The following is a 24,103-nucleotide window of genomic DNA, read 5'->3' as shown; positions in this document are numbered from 1 at the left end:
ACTGATAAATCGGATTGCAATGGTTTTGTATTCTCTTAAAATTATGTAGCCACAGTAAAATTTTGTAAGGAGCATAAAATATAACTTTTGTAGATTCCGTTCCAAAATAACCATTACTCTGTCATTCGCATCTCTAACACACAAATTAACAAATGCTGTTGAGATGAGATAACGGAAATCAGACAAAGACAGAGAATTAATGAAAACCAAAACAAATGTGGGTTAGGTTAACTTTTTGTTTGGGCCCCAGTTTTTTCATTCCATTTTTATTAAATTTAGTAATTTGCGTTTGAAATTATTTCATTTATGAACGAGCCTCCCAAATAGCAAGTGAGACAATAAAAAAAAATGGCAGTTTTACCACCTGATCCAGTATTCTGCTACAAGGAAGATATGGGGCAAATCCACAGTTTGAATTTTTGCGTTCGGGGAGAAAATTTTGTATCTCATCTATTAGCTGGAACCGAAAAAGGAGGCGTTTATTTTTGGGATTTAGAGGTAAGAAATCAGTATCAATTTATAACAAAAAGGGGGTTCTGTTATCAGATTTGATAGATCTAAAATCTTGTGTGTACCTACTGGAAAAATTTTTGACATGCAGTTTTTTTAGTAAACATTTGTTATCTACGCACTCTAATATGAATTTGGGTTAAAAATAGTATATCAGTTAACTAAATCAGCAGTTTCAAATATTTTTTTGTTAAATTTTAATCAAAATAGATCGTTTTTATTTCAATACAAAAATTTTTTCTTTTAATTTCAACCTCCTTAATATTGTGGAGAAACTGTCGTTAGCAGGGACATTTTTTTAATCCATTTTAGTACAAACTCAATATAGCTTTTTCCAATAGGTGGAATCATCTATAAATAATGAAGCTCTTGCAATTTGTTTTTTTTTTAAATTGGTTTAATCTCTTCTCCGGTTAAAGCATCAACAAATGCCTCTCTAAAGGAATAATCTCTCTTAATCAGGAAGAAGTAGCTTTTTGAAAAAATATGTGTGCAGTATTAGAGTATCTGAAGAATACTTCGAACAAGTTATGCATAATGAATCCAGATGTGCCCTCTTACAAGCCATCCTGCAAGGAAAAATATTTGGAAAGCGAGGTCCAGGAAGAAGATCTTGGTTAAATAACCGCAGAACCTGGTTCAACACAACAGGTGTGCATCTTTTCCATGCTGCTGCAGATAAGATAAAGATTGTCATGTTAGTGTGATCAACTCCAATTCACTCGAATCTGGGACAATGCTGAAAAAATACCTGAAATCAGGGACTTTTCAATGAAAATCGGGTCATTGTTTTTTTCAGAAGATGATAATTATAATACTTCTTCATCTCGTTGTCCTTATGCCCAATAAGAGCTTCAGACTTTGCTATCACCTATCTATCTGTTACACATTTCTTCCACGCCTTCTGGTCTCCTGCCATTTCCTTCATCTGTTGCACTGTTTTCCCTCTCTTGGTCCCGATTTCTTGGATTTGTTCCATCCACCCCTTTCTAGGTCTGCGCCTTCATTTATTCCCCTGTCTTTTCGCATCTGTCACCTTCTTTACTAGTGTGTTCTCGTTCATTGTAGTTATATGTCCAAATCAATTAGGTTTTCTTTTTTCAATTTTTTTCTCTATTGCTTCCTGTCTTTTTTTTCTTCCCTCCTTTTTTTCCAGCTATTTTGTTCAGTTGCTTTATTTCTGCTGCATTAATGGCACTTTCATGTCTTTTATTTGTAGATACCTCATGTCTCGCTTGCATATAGAAGAGTTGGTACTCTAATTGGACGGCGTTATGCATAACTCGACCAAGCGCCAAAACATAGTTTTGAGATAAATGGCTTCAAAGTTTTTCGGTTCTTGGTTGCTTAATGGTCGCTTAATGGTAAGTGGATTAATGTCGCTTGGTTTAATTTTTTTTTCTTAGTAACCGTTAACGTGATAATAACAGGGATTTTTTCCAAGATAGTTTTAGCTATGTGTCACCAGAATCCTCTGTTATCTCGATAATTAAGAAATGGCGCTTGGTTGAGTTATGCATAATGCCGTCCAATTGTATACCTACATGTATTTTAGTTTCCTGGCTGATTTCCCTTTTTGCCAGTATCGTATTATTAATTGCAAAATATATTCTCATAGCTTTCTTTGTCCCATTTGCAATTTCTAAGTCTAGCTTTCCGTCGTTCGATAAAAATTAAAATTAAATTAAAATACAGAAACGAAAAAAAGTTCACCATTGTACGTTTCGTAGAACTATAATACCACGATATAAAATGCATGCGTTTTGGATGTGGTGCTAGTATTACACTCTAGAAATTGTCGACTTTTTTTCATCCCACCAATTTAATTTGCTGTGAATTATTTGAAGAATAACATATTCAAAATTTCAAAATAGTTATTTATTTATTTATTTATACTGCACATTTACAGCAATGATGCCATTTATAAATACACAGTTGGTCAAAGAAATAAGAACATACAATTAATTTATACAATACAATAAAATAAATACACTTTAAAACAATAAATAAGGGTATCACAGTTTATGTAACATAGTACTCTTTTTCATATTATATAGGTCAAGGTCTCCACTCAAGATAAAATCGTTCATTGCCATCAAGCAATTTGCCATGGGGGAGTTTGCATATTCTAGAGTTATTTTAAATAAAGTGTGTCTACATCTAAGTCTTTGGTCTGGTACATTAAAGAGTATAAAAGAAAGAATCGTAGGAGAATCTATGATTTGATAAACTATATTAAATATGAAAATGATTTTAGCGTCTTTCGCTCAATAACACAGTGTCAAAAAGCATTCTCTGCAAGTTATAGGAAACCTTAAAAGGATAAATCCCAAATTTCTTTAGATATAAAGACCTTAAAAATTTCTTCTGAATCCTCTCTATCATATCACTATGTGATATGGTGGAGGGACTCCATATGGTACAACAATATTCGAGTTTTGACCTCACATATGCATTAAAAAGCTTAATTGTAGTATCACAATAAAATTCTTTACTGGATCTTAGGATAAAGCCTTTATAAAAATAAAGGAGGCCAAGGGTCAATTTGGGCTGTAGTGGTGTAAAAGAAGAAGTCCATGTCTAATCCGAATTTTTTTTTTGTAAAAATCATTATCTAAATGTAATTTTCATTACAATTAATTGTGGCTTAACCGCATATAAACATAATGTGGGCTATTCCACAAATATACGACTGTCTTTTGGGTTATCACGACAACGAATATTTTAGGAACCGTTCAAGTATTACATAACGTAGGGGGGGTTAAAAATCTTCAAAAATCGTGTTACGTAATACTTGAATGCTCCCTTAGTGTGTAACATAAGGGAGCGTTCAAGTATTAAGTAACGCAGTTTGGGGGGGAGGGGGGGTTTTGTAAAACGTTACGGCGCGTTACATGGGGGGAGGGGGGTTCGAACAGCGCGTTACGTAACATTCTTTTTTAACTTAAATAAAAAAAACTACATAATTTCTTTTATGTTTTACATAGACCCCTGAATTGTATTATGATTTGTCTACTGTTTTTTCAGTAGACCTACTGATTTGAACTCCGATCTACTGAAAACTGTATAAAACCTACTGATTTGAACTCCAATCTACTTATCTACTGAAAACTGTATAAAATCAACCGAAAACTCTAAAAAAAATTCATTGCTCAAATGTAAACCATTTCTCATTTATATTATACAACCCAAAGCCCAACATCCAACAGCGCATAATCTTCTTTCCTTTCACTTCACCTAATACATAAATTATATTTGATGGTTTAGGGACATAGGATTTTCAGGGTCAAGTCAAAATGATGTCAAGTGCCTAACCTAAAGGGATTCTTTGGTTGAGAATTGTTTTGTTTTCAAAAGACCATATGTTTCCACTATCCGGAAATATGCCCTCGGAGTTATTTATGGGTTTATCTGATGAATAGATAGGTAGGCACTTTATATTTTGGTAAAAATGAAGTGGGTAATTTAAGTCCATAACATGCAGTATCGTTTTCAGCAGTAGGTAGGTATTCATTAATGTTTTAAATATGAACGCAAATTTTCAAATTATTTAAAAATGTCTTTAAATAAAAAGCATTAAATACAAAACCCACTATATTGATACTTAGTTTAGAAAAGTGATAGATATTTGAAAAAATAATACCCTTATTTAAAGTGTGATTCCTGAATTATTAATTTCAAAGTTTTATGTGATTAACATCTTGACGAAAATTATACATAATTTCAAAATTTCACCTTGCATTATTCATAATAGACCCTACATAATACACATTTTTGAGATGAGGTTGTTAAGCAGCTTCTAAAAACAAAAATATACAGGGGGTTTAATTAAAATTAAAGATAATGGACTACGCTAGGCTTGCATGAATCACCCTGTACATTTAAATTTATGTTTAAAAAGAACACATTTTTATATATAAAAATCTACGGGTCCCAGCGTTTTTTAAAATTATTTAAAACAAGGACAGAAATAATTTTATTCCATAAGTGCCTTCTTATATATATATACAAGGTGTTTCAGAAAAAGGTAACACGATCTGTAGGATAGGTGAAAAATTAAAAAATAATTGGGGTTTGCTTACTATATAATTTTGGTTTCACGATACAGGGCGTTGAAGAACAAAAAGTTTTACACATTTTTTTCACTATTTTTCCGAAACTACTGGTAACATCGTATATTATTCGTTATACAAAAATTTTTACTAAGCAAAATAAAATGTTGAAATTATAAATATGTTATTTTATTTTAAGCTTTTATTAAAAAAGATAAAATAGAAGAATGCATGAGAAGAACAATAAAGAATGAAACCAAAAATGTATGTAAGGATGGGGCCAAGTAGGGAAAATGTAAATGTAAATTAAATGTAAATGTAAAATTAATAATAAAAGATTATTATTGTAAGTTTTGAACATATTTCATGTCATGGGACATGAAATTACGAGTCGCAGGGATAACTAGACACATGAACTGAATAGAAGAATCGTTCTTGGGTGGGCAGCATTTGGAAAACTGAGAGAAACTTTTAAAAGTGAGTTGCCCACATGCCTAAAGAGAAAGGTATTTGATCAGTGCGTCCTCCCAGTCTTGATGTACGGATCAGAAACACTTACCTTACCTAAAGCCTCGGCTACCAAACTAAGAGTAACGCAGAGAAGAATGGAGCGCTCAATGTTAGGAATAACTCTGCAAGACAAAATCAAAAACGAAGAAATCAGGAGAAGAACAAAGGTGACTGACGTCATCGAAAGGCTAGCCAGGTTGAAGTGGAGATGGGTAGGACACATTGCCAGAATGACAGATGGGAGATGGACAAAAAGGTTATTGGAATGGAGGTCAAGCGAAGACAAGAGAAACGTCGGTCGACCACCTACAAGATGGACTGACGACTTAAGAAATCTAAATAAAAACTGGATGAGAGCGGCGCACGATAGACGTGGTTGGAAACAAGGGGAGGAGGCCTATGTTCAGCAGTGGACATTTAAGGCTGAATGATGATTGTAAGTTTTTATTATTACCTCAAATGCCATTAAAAAAATAACAAAGTTCTTTTACCGAGTTTCCGGTACTTTTCGCAACCTCGTTTTCCATTTAGGTTCAAATGGCCACTTGGGTGTTACGTAACGTTTAGGTAGGGGGAGGGGGGTACAGAAAAACGTTATGGTGCGTTACATGGGGGGAGGGGGGTGTCAAAAATCCTCAAAAATTGCGTTACGTAATACTTGAACGCTCCCTAAGTAATGCGAAAGTAAATGGCTCCAATAATTGTTCCAATAAACAACAATGTATTTTGCAATTTATTTTCGTTCTTCATAATTTGCACAGTAAACTATTCGTTGTCAAGATAATCCACAATTGTCATATTTTCGTGCAATAGGGTATATTTAACATAGTGTGTTTATTGTAGACCAATCGTTTGCACCACAAACAGGCAATGGGTAAATCCATCCAGGCAATACACACATTTGACTACAAAGTTTTGACTCAAGAGAAAGAAGGCTCCGTGAAGCTCTGGTCTGTAAGAAAAAGTTCCTATGAAGTAGAGAAAGAGACGACGTGTGGTATAGGTTTTTGTAAAAGTATTTTAATAAACGAAGCACTGATTGTACCTCAGGAAAATAGTTGTGTAGATGTTTTACAAGTAACTGACCTGACCAAAATAAAACAGCTCAATCCAGGGAGAGAGAATCTAGGACAAGTTATGGCTTTGCAAAAAGTTACCATTGGAAATAGTTGTTGTGTTATGGCTGCTTACGAAACAGGTAATTTTTTTTTATTAAGTATTATTACTTTCATCATCATTATTGGCTTTACAACCCATGGTGAGACTTGGTCTGTTCTAGAATCAGCTTTCATTCCTTCCTATCCTTCGTCTTGGTTTTCCAATTTCTTACTCTTAATACTCGTAAGTCATCTTCCACCTGGTCCTTAAATCGTGCTTTAGGTCTGCCTGTTCTCCTCACTCCATCGGTCTTTGGTTATAAATGTGTTTGGAAGGCTCCATCTCATCCATTCTCCCTAAGTGGCCTAGCCACCGCAGCCTGTTTATTTTGATAGACCTACCAACACTAGGCTCACTATAAAGGCGGTAAAGCTCTAAATTATAGAGTCTACGCCATAATCAGTTTTCCTGCACGGCTTTATAAATATATCTGAGGATTTTACATTCAAAACAACCTAACCGTTCTTCATCACTTTTTGTTATCTTGCATGTTTCTTACGGGTAAATGAGGATGGGCTTTATAGACGGAGAGGCAGCGCCGAAAAATCTCTCTGAATTTACTAAAGCTAGTTATTTCACAGTTGATTACCTTGATTGTGTAGAGAAACATACTGCGGTCGGTCAAGCGAAACTTAGAACAGGTGGTACTGACAGCTTGTCAAAGTTGCTTACCTGCGGAGGTAATTAAATCCATTTACTAAGACTGAAAATCAGTACACACATTCTAAATTGAATATAAATAAAAATTATTATAGTCAGTCAGCTGTATGACGCGACAGAGCCGGTCGGTCGGCCCTAATGAATGTACAGGGTTATTCACTATATTTTGACCCCCTTGTAAACCGCTTTATTTACAGAATTAGAAAAAAAATGTAAAATACGAAAGTTATTCGATTTTTTAATTATGATTTTTTGACATATATATCGTACTAGTGACGTCATCCATCTGGGCGTGATGACGTAATCGACTATTTTTTTAAATGAGAATAGGGGTTGTGTGCTAGCTCATTTGAAAGGTTATTCAATTCTCTATGCAGTAATATAAACATTAAGATCATTATTTATAAAGGGTGTCCAAAAAATTGTTTTGGATTATTAATTAAACAATTAATTTAATTAAAAAATTTTTTTTGGACACCGTGCATAAACAATCATGTTAATGTTTATATTACTGAATAGGGAATTGAATAACCTTTCAAATAAGCTAGCACGATATATATGTCAAAAAATCCTAATTTAAAAATCGAATAAGTTTTGTATTTTATATTTTTTTCTAATTCTGTAAATAAAGCAGTTTAGAGGGGGGTCAAAATATAGTGAATAACCCTGTATATTCATTGGGGCCGACCGACCGGCTCTGTCCCATCATACAGCTGACCGACTATAATAACTTTTATTTATATTCAATTTAGAATGTGTGTACTGATTTTCAGCCTTAGTAAATGGATTTTTAATTACCTCCGCAGGTAAGCAACTTTGACAAGCTGTCAGTACCACCTGTTCTACGTTTCGCTTGACTGACCGCAGTATGTTTCTCTACACAATCACATTAATCAACTGTGAAATAACTAGCTTTATCGTTTATTTTTTAACCAGGAGGAGTAAACTAAAAAGACAGATTCACACCCAAGAAAGTCACTAGAATAATAACCAAATACATCTTTTTTGGTTGATCTAGTCGGCCCTCAACGGTAATCCATAAATATTATATTAAATTAATACGTCGCTAAAGAGTTCCAAAAACAACAACTGCTTTTTATATAAAAGCAGACTAACAATCTAAAAATTAAAGGAATAACACAGAAAACACAAAAAACGCCGATATAACTTAATTAACCTATGAAATGTCACTAGTGTCAAAATTTGATAAATGTCATTAGTGTCAAAATTTTATAACAGTGGCGTAAACTTGCCTGCGGTTGGACCAATTACAAACAAGCAATACAGCGCGGTAAATTTGAATCACTCCTCTTGGTTAAAAAACAAATCATAGTAAATTCAGAGAAATTTTTCAGCGGTGCCTCTTGGACTATTATTAGAGTTCTGTATATCAATATTTTTGTGACTTTGTTTGATGTTAAGGGTTTCTTTAATGCATAGTATGCTCTATTTGCTAGATAAATACGTCTGTTAATTTCTGTAGTTGCTGTATTACTTTCGTTGATGTGTGAGCTTAGATATATGAATTGTCTTCGGGTTTTGCTACTTGATTATTATTTGTGGCCGTCATATATCCTTTCGCCTTTCTTCTTGCTATATCAATATTGTCTGCATACACTTGTAATTGTACACTCCTATTAATAACGGTAGGTACCATACGCTATCTCCCTGTCAAAGTCCTGTTTGTATCTGGAAAATTCTTGAGACTTTGTTCTGCACTCTAACCTTACACTAGACTGTTGAGAGAGTTGTTTTCACCAATTTCACTAAGTGTATTGGGATATTAAATTCTACCATGGCTTTGTATAATGAATTTCTGTCTACACTGTCATTGGCACCTCTAAAATCCACAAAAAAATAATGGTGAGTATCAATTCCGTACTCATATGTTTCTTCCATATGATATTTCCATAGATCATTCCAGGTCACGTGACTTTGACAGCGTCGCTGTGGGGCAAAAATTGTGTTTTCAGTGTTCTTTTTGCTATTTTCTCGTTTTATTATAAGAAATCTGTGGTTTTAACTACAAAAATTTCTAATATTAGATATAGGACACCCTCATAGGGGATGCAAAAATAATCATAAAATCAGTTTTATTGGCCCATATCGTCGTTCTGTTTACAGTGCATTGTGATTATAGTGATTTAAAACATCTCGGTATTATAAAAAAACTCACTTTATCTCTTTTACTTTTACTGGAACACTTTACAACTGAACAAAACGCTGGTATTTTAATCATGTTCTTAAATTAAACAATGATTTTCTACACTTAACCTACTTTGTTTACAAGATCTTTGTGCTCTAGTCGCTGTCAAATGACGTCACCCTGGAATGGTCTATTCTCATATCGATGGCTTAGTGTGAAAACCTCGTGTCTCATTAAATTACAATTTTACAGGAGAGACAAAAAAACTGATTTTCTGCATAATATAACCTAAAAACAAAAATTACCGTTACATATTTTTAATTCGAGCACATTGAGACAAATATCTGATATTGGCCCAGAGCTAAAGGTGTTAAATGTTGCTATTAAATTGGAAATACAAATATTAACTATGAAAAACACGTAAATATCCTTGCATAATATAGAGCCTTTGCCCAAAGTAACTATGATAACCTCGTATATCTTACTATACGTGTTTTTCATCTAAAATGAGGTTGTGTTTATTATTATTTACGAGGTTTTCATTTTTCATAGCTTATTGCACACCTCCAAATACTACATAGGTTGATACAGTACAAATCTTTTGATTTAAGGTTCATAAAATGTTTGTATATGCCGGACTACCTTTTATTGTACAGAAAAAACATTTCTCCAAGTCGAATCTCTCAAAAAAACACTTCAAATTAAGTACCAAATTCTTGGTTATAAATATACGTGGTAGTCACACTAAATCAAGAGAGCAATTGATATATGTGTATTTGGAGTCTAGTGTAGTCTAGTGTATTTGGATTTTTTCTAACAGTTCTAAATCGTGAGATACAAGGTTTTCAAACTCAACCAACCAAAATGTCATTTTCGAAAAATAAAATGAGATACGAGGTTTTCACACTAAGCTAACGATATGTTTCCTTATTATACCTATCATTAATATTCTTCTAAACAGATGAACTTATAAGTAACACATTAGGAGCAATAAAAGAAGCCCAGAAAAAGACAATCTCCACCTGGCATGGAATTAATAAATAAATGAAATTTTTCCAGGTGATGTTGTATTATGGGATCTGAACACATTCCAGCCTTGTGGGCATATCAAACTCCAAGAACATCTTACCTCACTAACTTTTGACCCTTATACCTTGCGTGCCGTGTGTGGAGCGGCATCTAACATGCTGCAAGTGTTCACCATAGACTCCTGCTACCAAATGGCATTGAAGGCAGAAGTTTCCATCACAAATGAAGTATGCATTTGTTGGTTTTTATTTTCTTTGTTAATGGTTGCTAATTTATCCATTCCGTAGATAACAATAAACGTGTATACCAGGTTCACAATTATATCCCTAGACTTGTGAATAATTGTGGTAAGCGGTAAACCAATAAACACAGCGGGGGTTTAAGAAGCTTTGAAAAGGGCCGTGCTAAGTCTACCATAATAATTTTATACCAGATATCCTGTATTTAATTAGGATTTAGGTTGGTCCTGATAACTTACAAATTTTCAACAATAAAATATTTATAAGAGGGGATTATTTTTGAAATGAATAATTCTTATAGTTCGGTATGGAATTTTGGTGGGTGTAAAATCGTAGGTATTGGGCGTCATTCAAAAATCGTGACGTGAGAGGTACGTTACTGAAACTTATAAAGGCACTTAAACAAATTATATGACATATTAGAAAACGGCATACATCATATTAAAATAATATGTTTAAAATTGAATAGAGGAATTATATTGTTTAAACAGATTACGTTATTCTAAAAAAAAAATACTTGTTACCAAGCTGTAGACGGGGTTGTGAATTGTAACTTTTTAGAATTCCCTCTTGTCTTCACTGCAGCATCCATCTGGCTTGCAATTTTTAGAAGACATGGAGGTTGTCACCAGGAAAATGGTCCAATAAGTTTTTCAATTAAAAATATTTTAAAAATATTTTATTTTGCAAATATTTTTATTAGGTTCAAAAACTTAGACTTTCATTTAGCAGATGCCGCTACGCACCTACTACCTTTACGTCAGTTGCAATGGGGGACTAATAAATGTCGAAAATTTTTACCTGGAGTAGAGATAGCAGACTATGCATTCTCTGAAGAGCCTCTAACAAGAGGTGAAATCGTCGATAAGAGTGCTAGTTGCGCTCTCTAACCTAAGTAAAAATTAAGACAGTTTTGGCTTCGCATTGCAACTGAATAAAAATGGTATACATTTTTATTTTATATTAGTATTACTCCTATAGAGTAACTAGGTCCATTTTTCGTTGGAACTTTACCAAGCTGTAGACGGGGTTGTGAATTGCAACTTTTTAGAGTTCCCTCTTGTTTTCACTACAGCATCCATCTGGCTTGTAGTTTTTAGAAGCCATGGAGGTTGTCACCAGGAAAATGGTCCAATAATTTTTTCAATTAAAAATCTGTTAAAAACATTTTATTTTACAAATATTTTTATTAGACTTTCATTTAGCAGATGCTGCTACGGACCTACTACCTTCACGTCAGTTTCAATGGGGGACTAATGATACATGTCGAACATTTTTACCTGGAGTAGAGACAGCAACCTATGCATTCTCTGAAGAGCCTCTAACAAGAGGTGAAATCGTCGATAAGAGTGCTGGTTGCGCTCTCTAACCTAAGTAAAAATTAAGACAGTTTTGGCTTCGCATTAGGCAATCCATCGACCTGTCAAAGATAAACCACGTGATCTTTGGTTGGCACACAAAACTGTTCTTAACCTAAACTCAATGTAATTATTGATTTTTCTTATTTGTTTTTTGTCGTGATTTTGAGCTAATATAGTATTTAAAGACATTCATTAGATTAATTATTTTATAAACTTTACGTTTTTGGTGATTTTGAGTGCTGACAACATGCCTGTGACTTGTATAGTAGTGAACTGTGGAAGTCCAACTGATCGGGATAATGTTAATTTTAATTTGTTTTTTGTCCTGATTTTGAGCTAATATAGTATTTAAAGACATTCATTAGATTAATTATTTTATAAACTTTACGTTTTTGGTGATTTTGAGTGCTGACAACATGCATGTGACTTGTATAGTAGTGAACTGTGGAAGTCCAACTGATCAGAATAATGTTAATTTTAATTTGTTTTTTGTCGTGATTTTGAGCTTAATATAGTATTTAAATACATTCATTAGATTGATTATTTTATAAACTTTTCGTTTTTGGTGATTTTAAGTGCTGAAAACATGCCTGTAACTTGTATAGTAGTGAACTGTGGAAGTCGAGCGGATCGGAAAATGTTAATTTTTTTCGTGTTCCCTCTATAGGGCTTTTCATTCACAGTCATTTGTTTTGAGCTTCTGTTATATGTCGTATAATCCGTGTATAGTAATATTATACACGGATTATACAACATCTAACAGAAGCTCGAAACAAATGACAATCGATGAAAAGCCCTATTAGAAACTCATTTATGTTTCCTCGCCTAACTAAATTATCAAAAAACAGGACGCACTCATGCTAGGAATTATGGTTTTTATTAATATTATTACAATTATTAATATGTGACACTAACTTAACTAGTGATATCAATTTTTAGGCCAATGTGACAAACTTTATTAATACTAAATTTTAACATTTATCCCCTATTTTGTTAAAACAATATTATTTTGTTTTTCATTCTATTCAAAATAAATGCAGTTTTGACAGGGAATTTGTTTTGTCATTTATTTATTCCATATAGACCTGGACCCCGCGTACCAAATAAAAAGTTGATTAATAGCAAGCTGAAAATTTATTAATAGCTTAACGGTGTCTAGTCCGACAAACTTTGATGTACGGAAACACTGGAAGTTTTAACTGTGGAACAGGTTAAAAATTTGGAACGTCAAACTACGAAAATGTTTATGTAATTTGTCAGATAAAACTTCCAATTGATTTGCTACCAATTCATTAAACTCTCATGCAAAAACCAGACTGGTGAAAAAATCACCAACTGGGCATTTTAATGAGTAGAACACGAAGACCATGTCAAACTACAGGAATCATGTTGGTTAGTAATAGCAGTCTGATTTTTGCATGAGAATTTAATGAAAGGATAACAAATCAATTGGATGTTCTGTCCGACAAAATATATGGGATGTTTTTGTAATCTGATGTTCCAAATCTGAGTTTCCAAACTGTTTCACAATTAAAACTACCCCTGTTCCAGTATCACAATACATCAAAGTTTGTCCAACTGGACACCGTTAAGCTATTAACAAATTTTCAGCTTGCTATTAATCAATTTTTTTGGTACACGGGATCCAGACCTAATAGGTTTGTTCGTAGTACGACACAAACGATTAGCAATTGCTGCCAACCATCAGATGCATGAGCAGTTAACAGTTAGCGTTGTGCAGTTAATAGTTAGCATTCATAGACTACGAATGCACATGTGTCTGATGGTTGGCAAGAGTTGCTGATCGTTCTACGAACAAACCTATCAGTAAGCACAATTTGTGATATCCATGGGTAGTTACTAACAGAAAGAGGCAGGATTCGATTTTTAAAACATTTATTTTAGAGTCAAAACATAGTCATACCTTAAACGATAAATGTATATTATCATTACAAGTTGATACTAATTACAAAAATAAATACACATTTAAAAGACCAATACATAATTACTCATGATGAAGAAGTACATTATAATTAAAAATAAATAACCATTTTCATATCGCTGCAACACAATGCCAAAGCCATCTTATATATCAGTTCGTTTAGTGAGCGCAACAAGCACTCTGACCGAACAGTTTCAAAACTCATTAGTTTTTCATCAGAGAATGCATATGTTGCTATCTCCAAACCATGTAGCTGTAACATATGTACATGCATTGGGTTCTTCTTCGTCTGTCTTGCCCTGGGCATACTCAGCTAAAAATAGGATTGCTGCAATATGGCTGCAGACTTCACTATTACCGGCCATATGCATACAATGTGCATTTGCTATGTCATCAGAACTGGCTATCACCCCACCCAAGCATTTAGTCGTTTAGCATTAGATTTTTGGAAATGCTTCACCTAAAAAAAATATTTTATTTTTTTGGAAATTCTTCAACTACAAAAATGTATTTTTATTAGAGTATTTGCGTTCTTTACAATGATTGAGAATATTTTATTTAAAATCAGACATTCATATAATATAATTTTAGAACAATCATGACAGTAATTCAAATAGATGGCAGTAATAAATCATTTTCAGAGAATTATGGAGTTCGCAGTTTACAGATTAGGACGACGGTATGTCTGGTTTCATACAGATATATAAACGTAAATAAATCTAATATTTAGAACCAATTTATCCAAAAGACACTAATACTGTTATCCATATATTTCTTAATGGTGAATAAATAAAATAAAGGCATACCTTTCCTACAATAATATGGAAATCAGGAAATCATTAACAATTTTTACTCCATTCAAAACAAATCCAGCTGTAAAATATTTATGTGCCTGAAGGCTTTTGTATGCTTTCATCTGCTGCTTAGAGTAGCAACTGTGAGACTCCACCAGATATGTATAAATATCTATAATAGTAACTTGATGGACTGCACTTTACTGTAAAATCCAATTCTGACTGAATTGCGTATGGATCTAAATCCCCAATTATTTTCAGCTTCAATAAATATCTAAAACAATAAAAGAAATAATGTTATTGCTTGCAAAATTCATCATTATTGATAAATATCGGGGCAAAATGAACAGTAAATAAAAATTATTTCGCCTACCTTTCTCGAAACATATGGAGTTTCCAATAATAATTTCCTTAAATAATCAGTTTGCATCGTGGTAAAGTTTATAAAGTTCACAAAAACGGGAAACGAAATCCAAATGAATCCAAAATAGACAAAATACGACGATAAACAATGAAAAATCATTGAAAAATAGATACAAACATAACCTCTTTGTTAGTTTGTGTGCCAACCAGAGGTCACGTGCTTTGGATTGCCTAATTGCAACTGAATAAAAATGGTATACATTTTTATTTTAGTTTATGTTATATTCAAATAATAATTAATATATGTTTGTATTTATATTAGCAAACGTTATTTACGTTTGAGTGCGACGCATCCGTCAATGTCAAACTAAATTCTAAATTAGGTATTAATAAAATATAAATGACATTTGATAATGAATTTAATTATTATCTAACATAAAAATAAGATGTTTAAAAATACAATTGAAGTATATTTTGAATGGAATAATTTATTAACAACTTTAAAAAAGTTTGTACACTTTTGTATAACGGCCTCCCCTTTAGCGGAAGTACCTAATAATAAATGGACTCTTCCATCTATTGTTGACGATTCAAAACACGAAATTGAAAAAAATATTGGTTATTTTATTCAGAAAATAATTAAAAGCTTTATATCAGCGGTTCTCAATCTGTGGTACATGTACCACTGGTGGTACATTTCATTATTTGAGGTGGTACACAAAACGCAAAACAGCTAAAATAAGCACCACTATTATAGTTAATTAGATCACCTAGCTAGATAGGTATTTCAGTTAGGTGGTACCAAAAATAATAAAAAGTATTTGGTGGTACATCACTCAAAAAGATTGAGAACCGCTGCTTTATATAACTTTATTTATTCGTATTTACTTGGTTTAAATCTATGTAACATGTTTATTATTTTAAAAATTTGAACTAAAAATTCTTTTGAAAGTTTGTTAATCTTAAAATTAACAGGTAAAATCACTAGTATACATTATACAGAGTGGGCCAAATAAAAGTATTCACCTCGATATTTGGCAGTATTTATTAGATTTTAAGGAAATGACGAAACAGGTCGATTTTTTATCTAAGGGGGACACATTTTTACGGTACATACATCTGTCATTTGTCAACCCCCTCCCTTCCACATCCCCACCCCTTATTTTTAAATAGGGAATAGAGGTTGTGTGTTAGCTCATTTGAAAGGTTATTCAATTCTCTATTCAGTAATACAAACATTAACATAATTATTTATACAGGGTGTCCAAGAATTTTTTTTTAAATTAAATTAATTGACACAAAAAGAAAAATGTATGTAATTTATTTAATTCAAAATACATTCTACTGCTGTCACAAAACAAAAAAATGTTTTTTGATAAATAAACATTGCTTTTTGCTTAATTTCAATGTTCAAGCTGCCACCCATCTGCCTCTTGGTAGGTTGAATATTGAATTTAAGCAACAATGTTTATTTATCAAATAAGCATTTTTTTTCGTTTTATATCAGCAGTAGAATGTATTTTGAGTTAAATAAATTACATACATTCTTCTTTTTGTGTCAATTAGGTAATTTAATTTAAAATAATTTTTCTTGGTACAAATAATTATGCCAATGTCAATATTACTGAATAGAGAATTGAATAACCTTTCAAATGAGCTAGCACACGACCCCTATGCCCTATTTAAAAATAAGGGGTGGGGGATGTGGAAGGGAGGGGGTTGACAAATGACAGATGTACTTATGTACCGTAAAAATGTGTCCCCCTTTGATCAAAAATCGACATGTTTCGTCATTTTCTTAAAATCTAATAAATACTGCCAAATATCGAGGTGGACACTTTTATTTTGCCCACTCTGTATATTAAATTGGGTATATAATCGAATCTATAAGAAGTATTCACTTTTGTCGGCACTCCGCAAGTACCACGCTCTAATTTTTTATTACTTTACCATCATTTTTTAAGAGGCCCTTAGGATAATGAAGACACTATATTTGTGAACCTTCTATACAAGTGACATCTTTTTGACTACCTGGATAATTAACAATATTTTTAGGGATGTAATATCGTTAAACTGCGACCTGACGGCAAAGTTTTGGTATCCGGCGGATGGGACGGACGCCTAAGAGTATTTTCTTGGAGAACGTTGAGGATATTGGCAGTCTTGGCGGAGCACAAAAACACCATAATGGATATCCAGTATTCTCCTCATCCCGTAAACTACTGGAAGTCCAATATCATGGCCGCATGCGGGGGAGATGGAGTTATAAGTCTGTGGAATTTGTACAACTGAGTAGGTTAAATCCATATTGTGATAAAGAACGTGAAATTTTGGGTAAATGTGTAGTTGACCTCTTCAGATCGTGAACCGGCCCGAAATCTTATAAATGACAATGCGGAGTTGCCAACACCGCAATATTTTACGTAATAATGACGTATTTTTTAAAACAGTTTAAATAAATAAATTATTCAAATTATACTTTGACGGGGGTCCCACATCCTCTGCCGCATCTCGCATTTTGATCTCCACCTTTTTCGGTCGGTCCATTGCTCCTCATTTATGGCTCTATCTCTCATTATTCCTCTGATTCCTTCTCTCGATTCTAAAGCTGGTCTTCTTCTCCTTCTTCTATTCCAAGGAATATAGCTTAAGGCCTGTTTTGCCAATCGTTCATAATTTATTTGCATTACATGCCTGTACCATAAAAGCTGTTGGATTCCATTGTACCGACAGTTTTGTAAATACTTCCTGTTCTTCTTCTTATATCTTCATTTGGGATGTGATCAACTCTGGATATCCGACCTCTCTTCTTAGACAATCCATTTCTATTACTTCCAGTTTTTCTTCTCTTTCATCGTCATTTGCAAACATTCGGATCCGTACGTCAAAATTGGTTCTACAACCGACTTGTAGATTGTACCACTAGCGAATGGACACCAGCGCGACATTTTTATATAACAGCCCCATAAATGGAAGCCATTTAATTGTAGCACGCCTATGGATAACAAAGGCAAAAAAAATAATATGTAACATGACAAATTTAACAAAATATAAAAATATACTTGGTGCTACGTAACTTTTTGATGTACCTCGGTAGCTCTAAGTCTTCAGAGACCTAGGGGTGTGGATTCTTAATAGATGTTAAATAAAATTGAAACTCAAATGCTCGGGGGGCGCCATAATTAAAATAAGAAAATATAATATATGCTTACTTATAAAAAAAAAGAATGTGTGTGTACTTTGTACGCACGTAAGAAGTTATACTTCTAAATATGATTTCAATGAAATAAATATACTTTCGGACAGTTTATTTGTATTTTATTTAAAGATTAAATTAACTTTTACTTACTACTTTCCAAAAATTATTATTAAAATAATACCAAAAATTAAAAAAAGATTAGAAAACACCAGGATTTGAACCGGGGACCTCTTGATCTCCAGCCCAACGCTCTACCACTGAGCTGTACCCTTTTGTTTATACGGGCTACAAGATTTCTCAGACATAGTGACAAACATACGAAGTGTATTATAAAATACTTTAAATATTACTTATTATCTTATTCCCGAGGTAGACAAGTCCAAATACACAAAAATTATAATAATAGTTATTTATGATATAAATGTTAAAAGCACAATTTTAAGGCACATATGTGAAATATTCGCTTCGCTCATTCTGCAATTCACATGAGTGCCTTAAAAATGTACTTTTTAACACCTATATCATACAATATTTTTTCTACAAACGTTTTATATATCAACAATTATAATTTATTCATTCTCAATTACAGGAAAATACCTACATAAAACTTTTACTTGAACTTGACTGACATTACATAAAAACTGCCTATACTGTCAATACGTAAATCATAACAACTATAGAATAACATCTACTTTTATTTTTTAATATTCTAACAAATAATTTTAATACTTTTTTTCTACAAACGTGTTAAAAATGCAATAATACAGTTTAAATTAAATTTAAAAAAACCTTTTAAACCACCTTTTTCAAATTGCGCAAGTTTTATTATTAATATTAATGTTAATAAATGAAATATAAATATTTTGACGTTTCACAATTTGACAATTCACTTTTAACTGCAGTGCCTTAAAATTTTTAAAGCCCTGGTAATTTAAAGTAGCATTTTTAACGCTCCTATGGAGTGCTATAAATTGCATTTTTAACACGTTTATAGAAAAATATATTTAAAAACACTAATATATCCTTTCCACACCTTTTCTGGACTGATACATACATAAATTAAAATATTTAGTAACGAACTTCATACTGTCTGTGTGCGCATGCGCGCAGATTAATACAATTTCACCCTCAATCGCGCCTAAAGAAGTATAACTTCAAAAATAAGAAACTAATTGAAATATTGCTTACCGTAGCTATTTTCATGCATGATTACTTTATAAGAAGAATAGAGATTGGTAAAGAAAATGTAATAATTAAACATAATTCTTACTTTACTAAAAACAAATAAAAATTTAGTAAAGTTGTTATCAAAAAAAAGTCTTTAATCATTTTACCAATTGGCGAGAAAACGTAAGAGTTCAACAATTAAAAATAGCGCAAGTACCTTATTGTGTTCTTTATCCGTGGGTGATCCATAGTCCATCCACGCGGCAATTAAGGTGTTAAACATTGTCCTGATGTTACGGCACATAACGACACTCATTTTGACAGATAAAGTATAGCTATTAATTATATTAGAGATGAAATTCCATTGTTCGTTTATTGTACGCAACGCTTGGATACTTTTCTGAAATTATTATTATTATTGTTAGTGATTAAACTTAATTGAAAGAAACGAAGAACTTTTCGACAAAAGAAAACCAATGGATCAGTTTAATCCATCACTAGAAACACAAAATACGGTCGAGAATCTACACTCTCTACGACCACAGCAGCCACTTAAGCCTACTTCGGCTCTGGAACAAAAACTGAACTGTACTAAATACAAACAACTATCTCCATTGAACTATTATCAACAATTTTCTCCGTCAGCAAGGCAAAGAGCCTGCCCAAGAATCCGGCAAAGAATCTCCCCAGAACTCTCTCACAACCCAAAACTCATTCCCTCTCCCCATTTTTCCATCCTACTAAACCATGTCTGGTTTACCAATCAAAAAAATTAGCCAATTTCCACTCTTCATTACAAAACGAATAGAAAAACTAAGCAAACTTAACCACGCCTCTATAAGGCAATTACTTCTTTTTAGCGAACAGGAATCGATCAACAAATTTCTGATGACTATATCTCAGCTTAAGGCCTTCTCCTGATTCTCACATCGTTAGCAATATTGCACGTGCGAACTTGTTATACTACATAAACAACTCAGAGACACTTTATCTTTATAAGATAAACATAACAGCGACATCCAGGCAACTTCTCACGAACAGCTCTTTGAAGTTAATACCGCGCCCTCTGTAGAATATAATAAATAATTTGATGTACTTATGATATCTACGCCAAATTCCAGAGAACATAAATCAGATAAACGGCACAATATTGGATGATTGATTTAATATTATGAGAAACGAAAAAGAATCACAGATGACCTAATTCTACGCAATACACGGTACAATTCCTGAAACGGATTTAGCATATAGGGTGGAGCGAAAATGATACTGATTTTCCGTACCCTTACAAGATGTCATTTTTGTTTGTAGACTAATTTCAGGAGACCAAAGTAACGAATTTAGTGTTTGTACCCCATTTCGTCTCTGTGGTATTTTCTACTGGATCTCCGTTTCGACGTTTCTTTCTTCGATATCACTGTCCCTAAGTATTTAAATTTTTCACATTTTTTTGTATCTCTAATCGAGAGTTGTCAGAATGATATGATTCATGTCTTCCTCGATATTTGCCATAATCACTTGATCGTCTCCGAAGAAAAGATTTGTTATGTACTTGTTTCCCAGTTCTATTCCCATTCCTGTGCATTTTCTCCTCCAGTTGTTTAATGTTTCCTGAATATAGATTTTGAATAGAGTTGGGACAAAGAACATCCTTGTCTGAAGCCTTTTTTGACAGAAAATGCGTCTGAAATTTTATTTTCCATTTTAATGGGCAATGGCACTTTTTGCATTTATGTATATTCGCTATATCATTGATGCATACATTACTTAGGCCTGCCTTACCAGTTCTGACCCTATTAAGGGATGTCCATTCGGTGTAAGGTAATAATTGGCAACCTTCAGCAGTTCTTTTTTATGATCTAAGTTAACAACGGACTTTTTGACGTTGTTCAGGAATTGTTTTAATTGAAGTCATAGAACTATGAAATTTCTGCGAAATTTCAGTCTCGTTGGATGTCTTGTTTTTGATGACAAACATAGGATGATGTGGATCACTTTTTTCTTTTGAATTTCAGATACCACTATTCTTGTCTTGTGAGAGAAGCAATTCTCTCAAGCAATTTAATAAAATATTAAATATTCAGTTAGTCTCATTAACACGGTGATCAACGTGGAAAGTATGGGCAAACCGGGACCTGGAGCTGAGTACTCTGCTGTAGAGAAACACAAGTCCTGGGCTATCCTTAATACAGTTGGATGCAACTTGTTAACTTCTAAATTATATTAATTTTATTAAAGGGAATTTTGGCCTTTGTATCGTGACAGCAGTTTTTAAATATTAAGAGCTTGATCCAGTCTTACCCTGAGATATTTTCGTTCTTTACAATCATTTAATAGCTCCTGTTAATGAAAGTTATTGTCATAGTAATCTGTTAACTCTTCAGTGCAACTGACAATTTATTTTCTTTTTCTTCTAAACAATTTCCCTGCAGAGCCAATGCAAATATAAGGCAAATTTCCCTTGGAGAGACAAATATAAGGCTTCGGTAATAGGTCACATTAATACACGACGTTGTCACCTTATGTTCACAAATGACACTAATTTAAATATTTTTTTCTGCAAGTTAGAGCGAAAATGTAGAATTGGCAACACCGAGGCACATTTTACGATTTGAAAACGATCCGTAACCGGTGCGTGTAACTACACATTTACCGAATTTATGATTGTTTATTATTCAACGAGCTTTCAGTGATGGTTATAATTCACTGTTTCAAATGAGTTACGACTATCAGGTGTGAAATTGATTTTTTTTAATGACTGTTAATTAATTTACAGAGAATTTTACTGCTTTTTTACGTTTTTAAACTAAAGTGTAATTGACCAATGATTATTATAAAATTCGTTTACGATGTGACAGTTATGTGCTTTAACCTAAGTTAGTTTTATAGCCATAGGAATTGGTTGTTCAGTTTTATTGGAATATTTCTGTCACGCAACACACCACTTACTTCCTACCTCTCCATCCATTCATCTCTACACCTCTGGTTCATGCATATACATTTGTTTATTTTACTTTTTTATATATTTGTAAAAAAGTCAATTGTCACTATATCTGGACATTTAAAAGACCACCAAATGTTGGTGCGCTCAAAATGGGATGATGAAACTTGCACAAATCAGCAGTATTACAGTATAGTAGTATTAGAGGAGTCTACAATAGATGATTTTTGCAAGCTTTTGCAAAACATATTCTATGAAGAACTTCTTTGTGCGTAACTTTTGATGAAATTACCCATTCTCAACAGGCGTCTGCAGCACCACACTTTAAATTTTTCGAGTTCCTTCAGTGACGCTTCAGTTGAGGTCCATGACTCTTCTTTATATAGAAGAACGAAGAATACGTAGAATTTTAGTAAACGAACGTTTATTTCCAATTTTAACCAAATATATCTCTATTTTCAAGGCCAAATCTTACAAAACAGTTAACTATTGTATTTTTTGTAGATCTTCAGAGCAAACCAAAGAAATATTTTAACAAGCTTAAATTCTATTATAACATATTTTTTTTCATTAAACAGGTCAATTTGAATTAGTTTTAGTGGAAAACAGTCATTGAAAAAGATTGTAATCCGATATATTTTAAATAATGTTTTATTATGTTTTAGAAGCTGTGTTAAACGTCTAAAATATATTGAAAATGTTCAGTTGGACTACTTTTCGTGCCAAATTGTGAAAATTTGTAAGTTTCCTATGTGTTGCAGTTCACTTACTGTTAAAATTTGTCTTGTTTAATCAGAGATGTTCACTAAATCAGTACAATCTTGAAATAAGGTCTCTAATTTGTGGCACAAGCCTGGAATATTTGTTTAAAATGTTATAGTCATGCAAAGCTTCTATTGTTATCAAAACGTATTTTTGTAAAAGCGGAACGACTTGTATTTTTTGTTAGGTATTTTTTTGCTTTCTGTAAGCATGAAAGCAGAAGATTACAAATCTCTCACAGTTCGAAGGTGTAATATTCTCTTCGTTTCAGTCTGGCCTACCCACGACAAGATTGTTAATATATTAATATCCAAAACTTGGCAGCTTGATTCAAACAAAAAAGAAAAAATTACAAGAACGAAAAAGAGGGGTATTTGTGTTAAGTATAAATCCTACATACAAATCTATAACTTTGAATGCAAATATCGGTCCCCTGGTCAAAAAAAATGTACCGTAGGGTATCTTTTTTGCAGATCTACCATGAAAGGCAGCACTAACGTGTCTAGAACTACGAGATCGATGTCACACATTTTCTAAAAATCCTTTTGGTATATAGGAGTCGACTCCAATAATAAGCTCTGTACGCTTATTTTTGGTATATTCTAGAAATTTCTCTAAGTTAGTCCCTTGAAGTTGTTCTGTAGAATCAGTGGGAAGGCAAAGAGACGCAGTAATCATCTCTATAACCAACCCATTACAGTTCAGTTTAATTCTGGCAGCTGTGTTGCCTCCCCTATCCGCTGTGAGCTCGTAGGTAGAGGGGATATTTAAGAGTTCTGGATATTTAAGACTTTAGGTACTGCCATAGGTACTGATACTAGCCATCGATTACAATCTAATTACTTGTTTGCGTTGTTATTATTCGCAATACTTTTCTCATTAAATTTCGAACCGAAATTGCACTATAGTTCAGAGAAATAAGGAAAAAAAATATCGTGTTGGTGACACATCCCCCTCCAGGCTGAAACCAAATTTTTCGAGTAATATGGTCATCTATAATAATAACCTATATGTTTCCTGCAGCCGATTTTGATGATATACATAGTTATAAACAAATGAATATCAAAAAACGGTAAATTTTCGCTTTTTTCGTCTCTTACTAAAAAATTGGGCATTTTAAACAAATTTGAGAGTAATAGACTCATAAACCGTATAAAAAACTGCAATATGGCGTTCGCTGAATATGTCTATCCTTATTGGTTACTTAGAAAATTGCCAAATAAATCATAAATTTTGAGTTTTTTTTTATAAATATTCATAACTTATGTAA

At 32.9% G+C, this 24,103-nt stretch overlaps 1 protein-coding gene and 1 long non-coding RNA gene across 4 annotated transcripts; one reads left to right on the top strand and one right to left on the bottom strand.

Moving 5' to 3' along the window:
* The first annotated feature begins 182 nt into the window (after positions 1-182).
* On the top strand, positions 183-23,881 carry LOC114327130 (guanine nucleotide-binding protein subunit beta-like protein 1). 3 transcript variants are annotated; one of them, XM_028275643.2, is made up of 5 exons: positions 183-498; positions 5,916-6,270; positions 10,096-10,292; positions 16,820-17,056; positions 22,737-23,879. In XM_028275643.2, the coding sequence occupies exons 1-4, from the start codon at positions 349-351 to the stop codon at positions 17,054-17,056; spliced, it is 939 nt and encodes a 312-aa protein (XP_028131444.2). In that variant the 5' UTR covers positions 183-348; the 3' UTR covers positions 22,737-23,879. The 3 variants fall into 3 exon arrangements, with proteins under 3 accessions (XP_028131444.2, XP_028131452.2, XP_028131461.2); XM_028275660.2 differs by lacking the exon at positions 183-498 and adding an exon at positions 3,801-3,936 and having other exon boundaries at positions 22,737-23,881; XM_028275651.2 differs by lacking the exon at positions 22,737-23,879 and having other exon boundaries at positions 16,820-18,072.
* On the bottom strand, positions 13,881-14,748 carry LOC126883358 (uncharacterized). Its single transcript, XR_007697621.1, has 2 exons — positions 14,414-14,748; positions 13,881-14,067 (listed from the first exon to the last, which is right to left on the bottom strand). It is a non-coding gene; the product is annotated as an uncharacterized LOC126883358 (long non-coding RNA).
* Positions 23,882-24,103: the final 222 nt, after the last annotated feature.

The sequence above is a fragment of the Diabrotica virgifera genome, chromosome 4, assembly GCF_917563875.1.
Source record: "Diabrotica virgifera virgifera chromosome 4, PGI_DIABVI_V3a".
In the NCBI taxonomy this organism is placed as follows: domain Eukaryota; kingdom Metazoa; phylum Arthropoda; class Insecta; order Coleoptera; family Chrysomelidae; genus Diabrotica; species Diabrotica virgifera.
This window is presented reverse-complemented; position numbering and strand designations above follow the sequence as displayed.

Bases quoted from the DNA above. Each gene is read 5' to 3' on its own strand.
- LOC114327130 (XM_028275643.2), top strand. From the start codon at position 349: ATGGCAGTTTTACCACCTGATCCAGTATTCTGCTACAAGGAAGATATG. The intron at 499-5,915 runs GTAAGAAATCAG...TGTTTATTGTAG, and splicing joins TTTATTTTTGGGATTTAGAG to ACCAATCGTTTGCACCACAA. The intron at 10,293-16,819 runs GTATGCATTTGT...CAATATTTTTAG, and splicing joins AAGTTTCCATCACAAATGAA to GGATGTAATATCGTTAAACT.